We start from the raw sequence: 16,895 nt of genomic DNA, 5'->3' as shown, positions 1-16,895 counted from the left end.
GAGCTCCTGACCCTGCCTAGACCAGACACTTTGGGACATCCTTGACCCCGTTAGCAAGAGCTTGGTTTAAACCAACAAACCAGAACATGGGCTGATGTCACTGGTCCAAACACCAGCTTACAGGAAATAGCTTGTTATCACAAGTTACACAAACAAGGCCGTCGTCACTGATTTTAAGCTATACTACAAGTCAATACAAAATGGGTATGCGTTTCAGACTGAAAGGCATCTCATCAGATGAATGGAAGGGGATACTTCCAATTGAGGCAACCTTTCTTAAAAGTTTGGAAATGAGAAAAAGAAAATTTCAAAATGTATCTCTATTTGCTTAGGTACATGTAAAACGTGGTAGTCAGGGGCGTCTGGGTGGCTTAGTCCGTTAAGCATCTGACTTTGGCTTAGGTCATGATCTCACGGTCCATGAGTTCGAGTCCTGCATCGGGCTCTGTGCCGCCAGCTCGGAGCCTGGAGCCTGCTTTGGACTCTGTATCTCCCTCTCTCTCTCTGCCCCGCCCCTGTTCATGCTCTGTCTCTATCTCAAAAATAAATAAACATTAAAAAATTTCAAAAAAAGTGGTAGTCAAAAAAACAAAACAAATTAAGAAAAAAAAAACCCTGTAGTCATAGCATTTATGACTGCTACAGTCATAGAGTAGAGCAAAGGAGCAAAATCAAATATTTTGTCCGTTTTCAAAGGCAATGTTTCAATGTACACTTGGGTAATTACTTCCAGGCTTACTTAATTAGTATTACTCTTCTATCTGCTACTGGTTTACCTCGCATTTATAAACCCACCGTATGTCACTCCCAGCCCATTTCAGAGGAGGAATCTCACATTGAAATATGTCATGTCTGTTTCATTTCACACTTGCTTCTTACCTGGCATCTGACGGTTTTATTTTTAAATAAGTAAAATCTGTCGAATAAAACATTTACTACTTCAAGGCCCTGCTAGGTTGATTATAATTCAGTAGTGTCTAAGTGAATTTGTTTCCTGCAATAAATACAGTCATTTACATCAATAGGAAAGACATGAAATTGATTGCCTCTCACTAACCTATTTCAAAGGTTGTCTTTCTATTAATGGGGCAATCGCTCTGGGTGGAAAAGGGCATAGACTGAACGATTACAACCGGCATTACGTGGTAGGCTAGTTGAGGAGACACATAAACAAGAACGTGCTGAGAAACATTAAAAGGATTAGATCAAAGGCTTTCACAAATATATACCTCAGTATTACTTTCCCACCATTTAGGAAGACAAGCTTAATTGAGGTATTTATTAGACAATAGCTGTCTTTAGCTCTGTTACCTTTGCAGCTGTAGCTGCAGAAACAGCCCGGCTTCATGCTTTTACCACATCGCAAAACTCAAAAGCTCCACTCCACTCCACAAGTCCAATGTCAGTGCCAAACCCTTCTAATCCCCTAAATTCTGGGAAGTCCTAGAGCTAGTCTGGCCCATCCATTCTTCCTCGGGTCCAGAGTTTTTTGGGCCAGGGAGGTGAATGCCAAATCCAGGGTCCTGATCCAGATAAATGGTAAATGCCAAATCCAGACTAGTCCTGATGCATGTATTGGTTCTTGAATCTCCAGGGGGCGTTAATGTAGTTGGGAGAGGTCCAAGATCCCTAGATTAGTCTCCTCCTGGGACCCACTAGATTGGAAGGATTGGATAGGAATAGAGAATGGCAGGGGAAAATAGAACGAACTGTTAGATATCAATGAAATATCAAAGACCCAGATCCAAAGGACTGGGCCCCAGAAAGAATCTCAAGCCTATCCCAGTCTGGATTTCTTCACCCCAGTGTCCTCAGAGCAAAACTGGGGATTAAATGATACTAGCTAATGATATAAACTCCATTCCAGTCTAGGGCCCAAATAGCCAGCAGCTACTTTCACAGCATATGTGTTCTGGCCAAACCCTGGAGGGACACATCTTGCGCAGGTATCTTTAGATTACTCTAATGGCCTATCTTACAGACTGATGTACCCACGCTTCTAGTTGAATCAGCTATCCCCCCACCTGGCTCTCAGCTGGAGGCCTTCACCACATCATAGGCTGGCAGTAGGAATGTGGGGTGATTTTGATGATGGAGCCCCTCAAGAAAAATTTTTGGGAGTCAAGGAAGACTCCCAAACATGACTGCTCTTCTCTGCCTTACAGTGATCATGCTTTCTGATGCTAGTCTTAAGCAAAGTATTTGAAGATTCACTATGAATTATAGAGAGCAACTTTGGTGTATCTATATTCATTTGTATGTAAATCATTTCTATTTCCCCATAGTAAGAGCATTATGTTTTTATATGCACATCACCACCCCGCCATTCCATTGAAGCAATATGCATTCTGACTTCTATTAGAAGAGCTCTTAGTATATTCTATAACCTTTCCTTACTCATAGTTGACTTAATAAATCTTTATGCTTTTGCTGGCTTGAGCCAGATGACTTTTTTGTTGACTCGCTTACTTTTTTTTTTTTTTTATTTGAGTTGGGGAAAAATCAATTACTTTTAAATCACTGTTGTGCTTGAATAACATTTGTAAAGAGAATACATAATGACATTTCTACTTGACTAAAGCTGGAAATCATAGTCTGAACTTTAAGTCTTTTACAATTGCTTTCCAATCTACTACTTTCTAAGAGGCAGTCTACAGCAGGCATCAGATTTGATAGTACTTATGCAAAGTTACAAGGGTACTGTTTAATTCTGTATGCTTTACTCAGATAAATTAAAGTGAAAGAAAAAAAAAGTCACTGCTACCAGTAAACCCTTAGATTAATACAGCCCACACTGAATCAGATCAATAAAAATTATTATAATCATAATACCTAGTATTAAATACAGAGCTACTGTGAAATACCTGTGAAGTACTAAATATAGAGCTACTGTGTGCCAGGCACTGGTCTGGGTACTTTAACTATAAATCCTTTGTGCTTCACAGGTATTTTATTCCAGATGAAATGAATATTAAAAATTATGTGGGGGGCGCCTGGGTGGCGCAGTCAGTTAAGCGTCCGACTTCAGCCAGGTCACGATCTCGCGGTCCGTGAGTTCGAGCCCCACGTCAGGCTCTGGGCTGATGGCTCGGAGCCTGGAGCCTGTTTCCGATTCTGTGCATCCCTCTCTCTCTGCCCCTCCCCCGTTCATGCTCTGTCTCTCTCTGTCCCAAAATAAATAAAAAAACGTTGAAAAAAAAAATTTAAAAAAAATAAAAAAAAATTAAAAAAATAAAATAAAATAAAAATTATTTGGGGTAGCCTGGGTGGCTCAGTCATTTAAGCGTCCGGCTCTTGGTTCTGGCTCAGGTCATGATCTCACGGTTTCGTGAGTTCGAGCCCTGCGTCGGGCTCTGCACTGACAGCATGGAGCCTGCTTCGAGTTCTCTCTCTCTCCTTCTCTCTCTGCCTCTCCCCCACTTGTGTTGTCCCTGTTCTCTCTCAAAATGAATAAATAAACTCATAAAAAATTAAATAAAACAAATAAAAATTATTTGGAACTTCTTCTGCCGCGATGGGGTAACTGAAGCCTCTCTTGGCCTTCCGCTGTAAAGTGGATGAAACATACATATTTCAGGAAAAACACTTTAACACATTAGACAACAGGCAGGGCAGGACTGTGACTGCGAGAGAAGGCCAACAAACCAGCTGAGTACCAGAATCGTCCTGGCTTTCTGCCTGGAGCCCATTTAGAACACAGTGTTTCGCTGAACTGAGGAGAACCAGAGTTTGTGGAGGACAAGGTAGCTGCCATTTGTAGGACAGACTCCAAAGGAGACAGAGCCGGTCAGAAAAAGAGCATCAGAAATACGCCGCGTCCCCTCGAGTGTGCTGCTGAGTACTGTGCGTGAGGAGATTGGAGTGCCACAGGCCCAGCAAACGAGATGAGAGACGAACGGTTCCCAGAGCCCACGGAGGACTGCGAAGTAAGTGTTCAAAGTCTCACGAGTCAGAAGGCAGGTATTTCGCCGATCACCCAGTGCTTCAGTGAGGGAACGGTCACACCTCAGTACCGGGGCGCGACTATCCCTAGAGACATGGCGACCGCAGATCGACTCCCCAAAATAAAATAAAAAACAAAACACTTGAAAGGATCCATCAGGCCAGCAAGTAACTTACCTACCCGCCAGAGAAAAAGGCCAGCGCATAAAAAAGAAACACGATAAACCCAGTCACTCAATTTAACTCACAAAGACCATCCATCCACACAACGACCACTAGCTGTGCCAAGAAATAGGAATACGTGACCCGTAACCAGAAGAAGTATCAATCCAGAGACACAGATGCAGAAATAACAGATGACAGCGAGTAAACACGGGATTTGCTCAAGACAGAAAACACGAACGAAATGAGGACAAAAATGAAAGATATAAAAAAGAACAAAATGGAACTTCTAGATATGAAAAATACAATATTTGGACTTAAAAACAAAACTGAATGGTTTTCATAGTAATTTAGACTCTGCAGAGTGAACCAGTATACTTCACAACAGCAACAGAAGCTAAACACACTGCAGCTCAGGGAAAAAAAAATTATGTTAAACTGAACAGAGACTCAGCGACCTATTGTGCAATGTTAAGTAGTCTAACAGATGTAACTGGAGTCCCAGGAAAGGGGAGTGAGGCAGAAAATAATATTTGGTGGAATAGCTAAAAACTTTTCCAAATTTGATGAAAGTATAAAACCACAGGCCCAAGAATTACAACAAACCCCAAGCAGGATAAATACCAACAAAATCACACTAAGGGGGTGCCTGGCTGGCTCAGCCAGTATGGCATGTGGCTTTTGATCTCAGGGTCATGAGTTCAAGCCCCATGTTGGGTGTGGAGCCTGCTTTTAAAAAACAAAAAAAAATCACACCAAGGAACATCGCGATCAATTTGTTTAATGCCAGTAATCAAGGAAAAATTCTAAAAACAGCCAGGATGAGACTTTTTCCAAAATGGTGAAGCAAAAACATTTTTTCTACTCCTCCAACGAAGTACAAGCAAAAACCCTTAACATGATATAGAAAACAAACATGAGGAGACCCTGAGGAGTCAGGAGACAGAAGGGCTGGGAAACTCAGGACCCAAGGAACAACATGGCAGTGAGCTCCCGAGCTTTCTTTCGGCTTCATATCCTCCAGACTGGATGCCAGAGAAGCCAGAAACCCAGAAGTGCCCAAAAGTGTGTGGGAAGAAAAGCCCCAACTACTTAGCACACTTACAAATACTCCACGGATCACAGAGAAAATCTAAAGGCACCTAAACCAAATTAAATGACAATGAAATAGGACATAAAATTTGTGGGACACAGCCAAAGAACTGTTGGCAGGAGAATTTATGGCATTAAATACACACATTAGAAATGAGGAGGGGCCTCAAATCAATAATCTAAGGTCCCACCCAAAAACAACCTAGAGAGAAAAGAGCAAAATAAACCCGAACCACCAACTCCCTAAGATAAATGTGACATTGCATTGTGTGTTTAATTATACAAGGACTGGCCTACTTCATTGCACTCAGTCAATTAGGGAGCTTTTGAGCTCGAGAGTAAGTATTGCTAAAATGAAAGAGTATTTGGTTCCGGGGTAGCAAGTCAAAGAGGGCAGGCAGTTCTTTTTAAGGGGGAGAGAAGGCGCTATGATAAACAAAGGTAAATAAGATTCTGTACTGTAAGACCTCTTAGAGCCTGTGGTTCCCAGACACCCTTATGAATCTCCACATAGCATGTACCATGTCCCAAATTTGGCCACAGATGCTTTTTCCAAGAAGCATCTCATGGGACGAGTGTCCTGTAAAACATATTAACAGCACAGCTCTCCAAACAACTTTGGGAACCATTCCGTGGTCCTCTGCAGCCAGAACAGGGTTCTGGCTTAACAGGCTAAATAGAAATAGACATTCGTTGTTTCCAAAGACCAATTAGAGTGACGCTGGAGACTGCTTCATGGAAGGGTCCTACCGCTCCCTGTGATCGGGGTGAGTAAGGTGAAGAAGTCCTAGGGGTCGGAGGGAGGGGGGTGGGGAGCAGAGGAAACCAGGAGGCAGGAGACGGAGGGAAGGACGCTGCTGAGAAGCCCCTGACGTGGTGTTCGGGAACCAACGAGGGCAGGGCGGGAAGCACCGGATGGTGCCAGACTGCCGGGTTCTTGGCAATCACACTGAGGGCTTTCATCTTTTTCTAAAAACCAATGAAATGCCAACAGGCAACGTATAAGTGGGCAGCAAAGGGATTAGATTTTCATTTCAGGAGATCTCCACAGCGTGGAGGATGTGTTAGGGGTGAAGGTAAAGGGGCGTGGGGAGACCGGCGAGGGGGGCTGCGCTAGTGTGGGCAGGAGGTGAAGGCAGCCTGGCGTCAGCTCCAGGAAGTGAGATCTAAGAGGTTCTAGGATTCTTTGGTGGTTGGCCACAGGTAAGGGAGAAGAGGACGAGGGTGCCAAATGATTCCCTGGTTTCTGGCCGGAACAACTTGAGGTGCTGGTAATACCACTTAATGAGGTAGCCAACATTCAAAGAAGGAAAGGAGAAGAAAATCTATAAGCTCAAGGTGCCTTTGAGAGACACCCAAGAGCGAGCGCTGACTAGGCAGTCGGAGACTTGCTCCATTTTCTGGAGAAAAGATTGCATTTTGTCTCCCATAAGATCACAAATGGATTAAAGATTTGCAGGCACAGAATTAACTCGTACGTTATCAGGATAATATAGGAGAATGTTTATAAGATCTTGACGGGTGGGTCTTTGTAACATGAAAGTACAGGAGAAAAGAAAGCGAAGGAAAATATCGAGATTTAATGGTATGAAAATAAAATATGGTATATGAAAACAAAACACTTTTTATATATTTAAAAGACAAATGGCAGTAGAAAAATACTTGCACCCTATGGAATATAAAATGTCATATACTTATTATAAAGGGCTATTGCAAATTAAGAATAAAGATTAACATAAATGTTAACTCACTGGAATTAAAATAAATACTTAAAGTAAAAGAAATTAAGGAAGGAAAGAAGGAGGGAGGGAGGGAAGGAGGGAGGAAGGAGGATTTACATAAATCATCTGGTAGAAAAGCAAAGAAAGGTATGAGTAGGGAGTTTGTAAAAGAAGAAACACAAATGATCATTTAGAAGTATCAAATGGTATTCAATTTCATTATGAATCAAAGACCTGAAAATTAAGACAACACTTAAATGGCATTTTGGGCCACAGACTGACAATTCTCAGTATATGTGTGAAGACAAGAAAATAGGCATTCCTGTATACTCTTGGTAGGAGTGAATTTGGTATGCTTTTTCTGAAGAGCAATATGGAAATATGTACATATTCTGCTGGGCCCTGGGACTCCATATCTGGGAAATTAGCTCAAAGAAATAATCAGGCAAGTACACAAAGAACTACATACATGGATTCTCACTGCAATGCTGTTTATAATAAAGAAGTTCTCAACTCCCCAAGAGCTGAATTGGTGGTGAGTTAGAAAAAAATCAACATTTTATATAATGGGCTAGAGTGCAGCCATTAGAAGTGATAAGACAGAAGGATATTTCTTCAGGTGGAAACATATTTATGATTTACATTTATTTTTAAGTGAGAAGTTGGTTATAATATAGTATGAGCAACATGATTCCTTTTACATTCAAATATATATGCATATACACTATACACTATCTGTTATATGCACAGACCTTCAGGAAAGTCTCTGGATATATGTATTAAGATATTAACAATGGTTATCTCCAAGCAGGGCAGTGTTAAGTGTTTTTTCCTACAGTCCTGTATTTTCTAATCTTTCCTCCATGCTTTTTATTATTTGTGAGATAAAAATGTCTGGAAAAAAACCCAGAATGCTTCCCCAATATTATTTTTGCATCCATTGATGAGGATAAATGTCTGTGTGTGTTTATAAACCAGTCAGCAAAACAAAACCATCTGCGAATCATTTTCTGGAATGAGCCCACTTCTCAGTCCCAGGAAAACCCAAAAGGAAAACACAGGATGTGACACAGATAAATAGAAGGAAGATCAGAAGTTGCTTCTCCCACATCTTGACTGTTGGCATCTTCCCCAGAAGCACAAAAGAGGCTCCCCAGGGATGGAATGGGAGCCCGCCCGTGGTCTGTGAAATTCTCCAGGGTTGGGGAGGTGGCCACAGTGGCTCAGCAGGGGAGAGGGGAGCATGACAAGACAGTCTCCAGCCAATGAGAACACGTGCTTTCCTGCAGCTTAAGGACCTACCTTCTTCTACAGGCACCTTATAGGTCAACCTTTCCCAACGTGCAAACCAGAGTGACCTAGATGTTTCTGTTGGTTGGGAAAGCTCTGAAAACACAGGCTTGTCCTACACTCTACATTTCAGGACTCTTGGGTTCCAATGGACCAGCAAAGGATGGAACCTTTTCTACCCTAGTGATTCACAGCTCCTTTTGAGAATCCGATAAAAACGTGAAAGTCTTCTCTCAACATACACACATACATACAGTGTTTCACACCCAATTTCAGGGCCTCAAAAACTCCCTGAAGCCCATGGGGCAGGGGGTGACTGAGAAAGGCTCCCGACTCTCGAAGTGGCTCTTCCCACTCACAGCTCAGTGAGGTGTTTCTCTTGCACCCAGCCCCGCCCCCTGCCCTCCCAACATGCTTTGCTCTTGACGGCTTTCTCTCCCTGCCCCCCACACTTACAGCGTCTGTACCTTCACCAATAATCGCCCCTGATGCTGGAGGCTTTCCCCCTCCTTGCCCACCACCACCACCTCCCTTCATTTTTCAAAATCCCCAAACTGGTGTATCTTTCAGGAAAAAGAAACATGGTAGCTGAATGCAATTTCCGTAAAAGACAAATTGATTCTTCCTTTCCCCTTCTTCCCATGAACACTTCCCCGAACACTTAACACTTTCTCAGGCATTGGTGTAATGGCTTATTTCTCATTTCAAAGCTGCAGCTCTGGAAATGTTTAGCAATGGCAATCTCAGCAAGTCTCTGTAGCAAATGCTGAATTCCGAAGAGCCTCATTTAGTGACGACGCGGTCAATTGTTTTCAAGTAGATTTTCATCCAAGCACCGCCTGGTTACATTTTGCAGTGGTGTCCATATTTTTGCAATAATGTATGCACAGAGAATTCTGAGTTTGGGGTGTTTTTTTTTTAACAGCTGCAATCTTAGGGATTTGGGGGCAAATTTTAAAACCCAGTTCCCGGATCACTTGCCTGTAAACCCTGGTGCGCAGACACATGTACCATTCAGGCCCTCACTGTCACAGGTGCCTCCGTTCAGACAGCTGACATTAGCACAGGGGTCCTTGTAAGACTCGCAGTGGATTCCTGCGGAGAAACAGACACAAAAGGGGTAACTTGTTAATGAATCTCCAGCCCCGGTGGCCGTTGAAAGCAAGGTGTCTGAACAGCCTGGAACTATATGAAGGCAGGTTCCCAGAGGCGCACGTGTGTATGCAAGTGCGCGTGTGCAAGTGTGTGTGTGCATGCTGGCATGTGTCCCCTCTTGGCTAGTTTGTTGTGAGGCCACGCCTTATGAGAACACAGCAAATTCATTCTCTGCTTTTAGGTCCTACCATAGTCACCCTGTACTTTCTCTGACCACAAGTCCCAAAGCCTAGCAAACAGAAAGATAAAACCCTGAAAGATAAAATTTATCAGTGACATGTTTTTAAGTCTCCGAAAGGAACAGAAAATAGCCAGACATCCTTTATAAGGTATCGATCTAATTGATAAGCAGCATCCTGAACGTGCAAATGTGGAGTCAGATATTGAAATGAGTACTGGTTCTACTTTGGGGAAACTGCAGGATAGAGAGGGAGCCACTTGGTACTTAGAACTCATATGTCCCAGGCCCTCACACTGGGCTTTGCGTCTAATTTGATCTTTGTAACAACACTTGGAGGCAGATAGCCTTATTCTCCCTTTTTGCAGATGAAGAAACTGAGGAAAGAATGCAAGGTCACGAGGCTGGTCAGAGAGGCAGCTGGGATTTGCAACCACCAGAGATCTGGATCTGTGTCTGTGCTCGCTAAGTAGTTTGCTGGGAGTGAGCTCAGACTGGCCGTGCAAACGTACAAAATTCTATGGAGCCCATTTCACGACAAGTAGGCACTTCAAAAGTCTTTATAGCAAAAGCCGTTTCCCACGGGTGCAAAAAAAAAGCCTATGTATGCATGTATGTATGCAAAAGTAGGAGTGAGGCACTGAATTATTTTTGGCTTTCACAACAGGGAGTTCTATATTGTTGGAATTTTTTATCAATGACCATGTATTATTTCATAACTTTATTTAAAAACTTTAAAAACCCAACACTATTTGAAGGGTGAGGTTTTTTTTTTTTTTTTTTTTTTTTTTTACTGTGGTTTCACTGGAATGCCAAGATGGGTGAATGGATTGATCTCTCCCTCTCTCATCCCCTGCCCTTTCTAGGGGAAGGCAGGTCACATTATATTCTGTGCAAGAATGCACACAACGGTACGCTCACCCTTCCTGACAGCCTCGTGAAAAGTAAGCATAAAGCTAACAGTAACTGAACAGAATTTACTTAATTTTCTCTCCACTTCATTACTTAGCTCATTATCGTGCAAAGGACGGCCACGCCCAATGACTCATGATTTAGTCACTGAAATTATTCTCGCTGGGATTTCTGTCTATCATTTCTTTTTCATTTGTCTTATGAAGTCAGGCTCAAGAAGAGGAAAAAAGTGTAAGAGAAAACAGAAACAGAACTGGCCCATCTGTATTCATACTAATAACTTATTAGAGCCTGGCAAAGCATTTAGAATGGATGGCTTTTCATTCCACTTTATCCTTTGCCCCTCATATCCAACCCCTGAAAAATATTCTGCCAGATATTTTCCTGAAGTGCCTTTCAGACCATTGTCTGGCTTTTCTCCCTGTAACCACCACCTGAATCCCACTGCCTCGGGCCTGGTGGGATGCGACCCCCCAAAGCCCTATCCTAGCTCCCTCCCTGTCTCTAGTGACAGGAACGAGCCTCCTTGACTTTCACTGTCCTTAACCAACCCAGGTAATATGCGAAATCAAGCTAATGTAAAGATTGGGGCGCCTGGGTGGCTCAGTCAGTTAAGCGTCCGACTTAGGCTCAGGTCATGATCTCACGGTCCATGAGTTCAAGCCCCGCATCGGGCTCTGTGCTGACAGCTCAGAGCCTGGAGCCTGTTTCAGATTCTGTGTCTCCCTCTCTCTGACCCTCCCCCGTTCATGCTCTGTCTCTCTCTGTCTCAAAAATAAATAAACGTTAAAAAAAAAAATTTAATAATAAAAAAAAAAAGATATGCATAAAACTGGCAATTCTTCCTCACTTGGGTGTGTATGGCCTTTTCACCCAGAAGTTTCTATCTCTGTTATCCCACTGATTCCCAAGTAGCATGGACTCAACCAACAGAATAAAATACAAAACATTCTTTTCTGCTTCAAAGTGTTTATCAAAAAACAAAGATACACATATTTTCAAGTTCCCATGTGGCTGATCAATGGAAACCAGGTGACAAAAAAGGCTTTCAAGTGTCATGGGAAATGCAGCCATAACCAAAGTTCAGGCATGTCTGGAATCTAAAAAGATGTCCATTAGATCTCAAGTAAGAGCAATCAAGGATGATCTTTACTGAGTTTCTAGTAACACATTGGCCAATCAAGACTGTGTAATATTAATACGATGAATATATTCACACACAGAGTACCGCATTTTTCAAATGAGGCTAAGAAGCAAATTCGAGGCTAAATATTTAAAATCTTTAAAAAATGTTTACTTACTTATTTCTGAGAGAGAGAGAAAGACAGTGCGAGCAGGGGAGGGGCAGAGACACAGGGAGACACAGAATCCGAAGCAGGCTCCAGGCTCCGAGCTGTCAGCACAGAGCCCAACATGGGGCCTGAACCCACAAACAGTGAGATCATGACCTGAGCTGAAGTCGGACGCTTAACCAACTGAGCCACCCAGGTACCCCTGGAGGCTACATATTTAAACACATTAAACTTAAAAGACTTCAATAAGATGGATTTGATGAAAACACCCAGGAAAATAGCAATTTTCATCTTTTGGAGGTCTTCTTGCTTTTTGGCGATAATTTTTTCCCCTTGTTATTTCTCTTTTTCAAAAGATACTGGGTCACTTGAGATCCATTGAGAGCTTTCTGGCAGCAAGACCGGACAAAAGCTTATCTTCGCAGAAACACAATGACTCTGAAGCAAGATGGTCTTAAAAGTCCCCAGTGAGTACTTGGTTACTCACATTTCTACACTCTCAGCCTTGCTAATCCTAATACAAAAAATATCTGTCATACTGCTCAGCTTGTCAATGAGAGCTGAACAACCACGAGCTAGAAACCTTGAATGCAGAGAACAGACAGTCACGAACACCACTCGTGTGCCAAGGTGGCTCTCCTCTAACCCTCCCCCTCAGGCACCCCGGGCCCCACCTTGCTGCCTTCCCCAGGGGCCCTGAGCCCTGGCGGCACACTGAAGGCTGGGCGTCTGTCCCCTCTGACAAGGACGCCTTCCTTCACCTCTGCCCGGGCTGTTCTTCACCGGCACATTCTATCTGTCAGAGTCTGACTCAAACGCCACCTCTCCGGAAAGCTGAACCTGACTCTCGCGAGACGGAGCTCCATTTCTCCGCCATTGTGCACTGAGAGCATGCTGAGATCCGCACTGTTAGAGAGTTGACTGTGTTAGGGCACGACTTGTCTGTGCTCCTGATTTCCCCCGCCAACCTCTGAGGTCCTTTAGAGCAGACGCCATAATTTAATGCGTGGAAGAAATTCTGGACGTATCACCAGAATCCTGTCCCGTCAGGAGGGGCGACAGTCAGTGTACTTTGGCTGACACACAGGTGAAGATTGCCAGAGGAGGGAGAAGTCATTCCAAATCTGCCTCAAAAACACCCTATTTTGTCAGGGAAAACCAGGTCCACGCTTCAAATTAAGTCTGTGGAGCGACACATGCATCACCCATTGGCAAAGGGATGTAGCACGCACTATTACGAAACTTGTGTTTAGTCTCAAGCAAAAATAAACTGTAATTCAGTCAAAACTAATAAAAATTCATACTTTTCATATTAAGGGATAGAGAGGCAATGTTTCTGAAAAGACCTCTGTTCCAACAGGGCTCTGTATAGAAGTTAATTTTAGAACTAAAACGAGCAAAAATTCAAAGAGAGGTGCGCCCATTATAAAGCTTTGTTGCCATCACAATTTAGCCATGATTAATATTTTGAGAACTGAAAGTCACTATTTTGTCTCCAGGAAAATTAAGCCAGGTAAAGAAAATTAACTCTAAGTGTTCTCTGAACTTCATGTTTCTTTTTAAGACATCATCTTATTTTATTCAAACTTATTTCCTCCACAAAAATTTTTTCAGTATTTCAGCCATCACAGAACCCAACCGTTTCTAAACTCTTTCAGAAATTACAATTGACATCTTGACCTTGGCCTCATTATTCCTTGTGCCTGCCAGTCTTCATCTGCTCCCCTGGTTAAATAATAGCCTAAAAGGGGCGCCTGGGTGGCTCAGTCGGTTGAGCGTCTGACTTCAGCTCAGGTCATTATCCCACGGTTTGTGAGTTCAAGCCCTGCATCAGGCTCTGTGCTGACAGCTCAGAGCCTGGACCCTGCTTCCGATTCTGTGTCTCCTTCCCTCTCTGCCCCTCCCCTGCTCACACTCTGTCTCTCTCTCTCATAAACAAATAAACATTAAAAAAAATTTTTTTTTAATCTAAAAAAGGAAGAAACCCTGACTTATCCATTTTTGTATCTATCCCACTTCTTGAGAAAAGCTACATACACAAAACATCCAGAAATTCTTGTTCACTGGTTACATGGGAAAAATAATTCTGGCAAACAAAGAAAGAGTTCTCAACTTTTCCATTATAAATTTCTGTAGGCTTTTAAAATAAATGATTAGGTACAATGCGATCGAACCCATAATCCAGTGGTCTCATTTCTGAAACCCAATTCTCCCCCCCCCACCCAAAATTGTGAAAGTATAAAAAATTATACGAATAAAGATGTTCATTTCAGATTATTTATAACAGCCCCACGTCAGATGCAACAAGGGAGTGGGTAAATATCTCCCCAAGGAATACTACATAGCCGTTTAAAATAGAACTAGTAAGACTTCCTGGCAATATCTAAATCAAACATACGACCAAAAGGAAGGTATAAGCAGAATGATACAAAATCGCAGGTAAACTCAATTATACTATAAAAACATGGATATTTAAAAAGGATGGGAACAACAGCAGTAATAACTGGTCTCATATTCTGCTGTAAAGCTACGAGCAATTTTAAATTTTCTTTTTTCCAAAATTTTATTATTGTTGTGGTGTTTTCATAATTAAAAACTGAAATATTTTCTCCCTAGCTCTGGCCACCCCAAATTCCAAATGAGTATATTGTTGATCATCGAGTTTGTTCTGCAAAAAATAAAAATCGACAGCATAGGGGGAAACTTGAGAAGTCGTGAGCACTAGCGAAGTATTCCAAGTCTAGTCATGAACCAGCTCCGAGCTAATTTTGGAGGGGGGAACGAGCATTTCGGTATGTCTGAAGAGAGGTTACTCCAAGTCCCTCCGTGCATTTTCCTTCCAACAATTTCATGATCCACAGCAGAAATTTTCTGGGAAAATGTTCATATTGGTTTCCTTTATTTAATTAGAGCGTTAAGCGGCAATTTCAATTCAAGTAAAGATGGCTATTGAGCATTTGTCTTTGTGCAAGCCACTACATCAAGAGCTACAGAGAATTTAAAAGAAGAAGGAGAAAGAGGAGGAGGAGGAGGAGGAGGAGGAGAAGGAGGAGGAGGAGGAGGTCCCGGTGTAGTCACTGCCTTTCAGGAAATTATGATTTAGTGTAAAAAAGAGGGTATTTCTGGGCACCTGGGTGGTTCATTCAGTTAAGTGTCTGACTCCTGACTTTGGCTCAAGTCACGATCTCAAGATAAGGGAGTTCGAGCCCCACATCAGGCTCTGCACTGACAGTATAGAGCCTGCTTGGAATTCTCTCTCTCTCTACCCCTCCCCTGCTGGTGCTCTCTCTGTCTCTCTCAAAATAAATAAATAAACTTAAAAAAAAAAAAAAAAGAGGTAATTTCTACAAGGTTGACCGTAATTGTCACAGCAAATACAGAGACAAGGTTGGAAGAACTCAAGGAGGGAGGTATCACACAGTCGGAGACCGACAGACAAAGGGGACAAGAAGGAAACCCTGGGGACCAACGGTATTCATGGCATCCCGAGGACAAGGATTCAGTGGGGGCAGGGGGACCAGAGTCAGGGAACAGGAACGGAGTTGCAGAAGGAAGCTAATGCACAGTGAGTTTCAAAAGGGACCCAGCGGTCAATGGGGCAAAGAAGCAGGAACCAGGAGTAGGAAGCTAGAAGGGCAGGCTTCAGGATCTCACTGAAAAGCCCTCAGTTGGGTCACTGCAGGGTGGTGTGGACAAAATCCAAACTAAAGAGGACGACGAGAAGAATAAAAAGTTTACAAATGGAGGTGCTATCTACAGCAACTCTAGGGTAACTTGCTTGTAAAATAAAGAGAAAAAAAGGGGGAAGGAAGCAGAGGACACAAAGTCAATGAAAAGTGTTTTTCTTCCAATTCACATTTATGAAGAAGTTTAAAAACACTTCTTTTTTTTTTCTGTGTGGCTGCCCAATTTCTCCCACACCACTTATGAAAAAAAAAAAAAATCTTTCCCATTCATAGCAATTCTGGAAGAACCATACGTTATTCTAGACAACGGTTTCTGGGCCATTATTCAGTTTTGGTTAGCTGTCCATTCTTGTACCCATAACGTGTGAATGTAGGCATAATAAATAAATGATAATAAAACATCTGGCAGAAGGTCCCCCTCATTGCTTTCCTTGATCAAAATGTTCTTCAGCTGTACTTGCCTGAGCTCCCATTACACTCATTCTTTTTAGGAAGCTGTAGTAATTTATTTAAGTTGGATTTTAACATAAAACAGTAAAAAATCACCACTTGAAAAAAATGTATGTGTGAAGTAGGAAGTTAAAGTCCCAACCCTCTCCCAACACACCCCCCACCTAAGTTCTAACTCCAGAGGCAAGTACTACTTAGCACTCGCTATTCACCCATCTGGTAGTTCTCTGAATTTATGCTACATTTGAAGAAATGCTTCTGAAGAGGGACAGATGTCCATCCCCCAAAGAGAGAAAGGCACAGGATCCTGTGACTCACTTTTCCTCTGGATCGGAGGGTAGGACTTTGCCCCTTCTACCTCTATTTTAGTTCCTTCTACCACCCTGCCCCCCAGCTATTACTTTAGAAGTTCTACCATTTAAAGGCTCTTGGGTGGCTCAGTCGATTAAGCATCTGACTTCAGCTCAGGTCATGATCTCATGGCTTGTGGGTTTGAGCCCCCCAATGGGCTCTGTGCTTACGGCTTGGAGCCTGGAGCCTGCTTTGGATTCTGGGTCTCCCTCTCTCTCTGCCCCTTCCCTGCTCACGCTCTCTGTCAAAAATGAATAAACATTAAAAAAATTAACAAAAGAAGTCCTACCATTAATGCTGCTAGGCTTTGCCTTCAGGAGTCTCATTTAAATTCAAACCTAAAGGTCTCCACAAATATACCCAAGTTAGATGTTCACTTTATCTGCCCACTGGGATGAGACCTTTAACACATATGTATGCCTTCCAATCCCTCCCATCCCCATCCCCTTCAACTCATGGGTTTAGTTAAAATGATATGAAACTTGAATGTGGTCATTTAAATTTTTCTTTAAGAATGGGTATAATGGACATACTCTAAGGTGACCCCCAATGAGTCATACCCTTCCGTTGTATGTGAGCTTCAAACCGATAGCATCTGACAAAACTTAAGAGATTTTGAAGATGCAGTTAAGGTCCTTAAACTTTGTGTTGATCCTAGGTGGGC

At 42.6% G+C, this 16,895-nt stretch overlaps 1 protein-coding gene across 1 annotated transcript in view; it reads right to left on the bottom strand.

Moving 5' to 3' along the window:
• The window catches only part of DNER (delta/notch like EGF repeat containing), a 316,523-nt gene that overhangs the window by 18,499 nt on the left and 281,129 nt on the right, over positions 1 to 16,895 (bottom strand). Inside the window, exon 10 of the mRNA XM_049614770.1 lies at positions 9,189 to 9,302. Within this exon, the coding sequence (XP_049470727.1) occupies positions 9,189 to 9,302 (114 nt within the window). The remainder of the gene's footprint in view (positions 1 to 9,188; positions 9,303 to 16,895) is intronic.

This window comes from Panthera uncia, assembly GCF_023721935.1.
Source record: "Panthera uncia isolate 11264 chromosome C1 unlocalized genomic scaffold, Puncia_PCG_1.0 HiC_scaffold_3, whole genome shotgun sequence".
Lineage (NCBI taxonomy): Eukaryota > Metazoa > Chordata > Mammalia > Carnivora > Felidae > Panthera > Panthera uncia.
The sequence above is the reverse complement of the archived record's forward strand: the minus strand, read 5'-3'. Positions and strand labels throughout refer to the sequence as shown.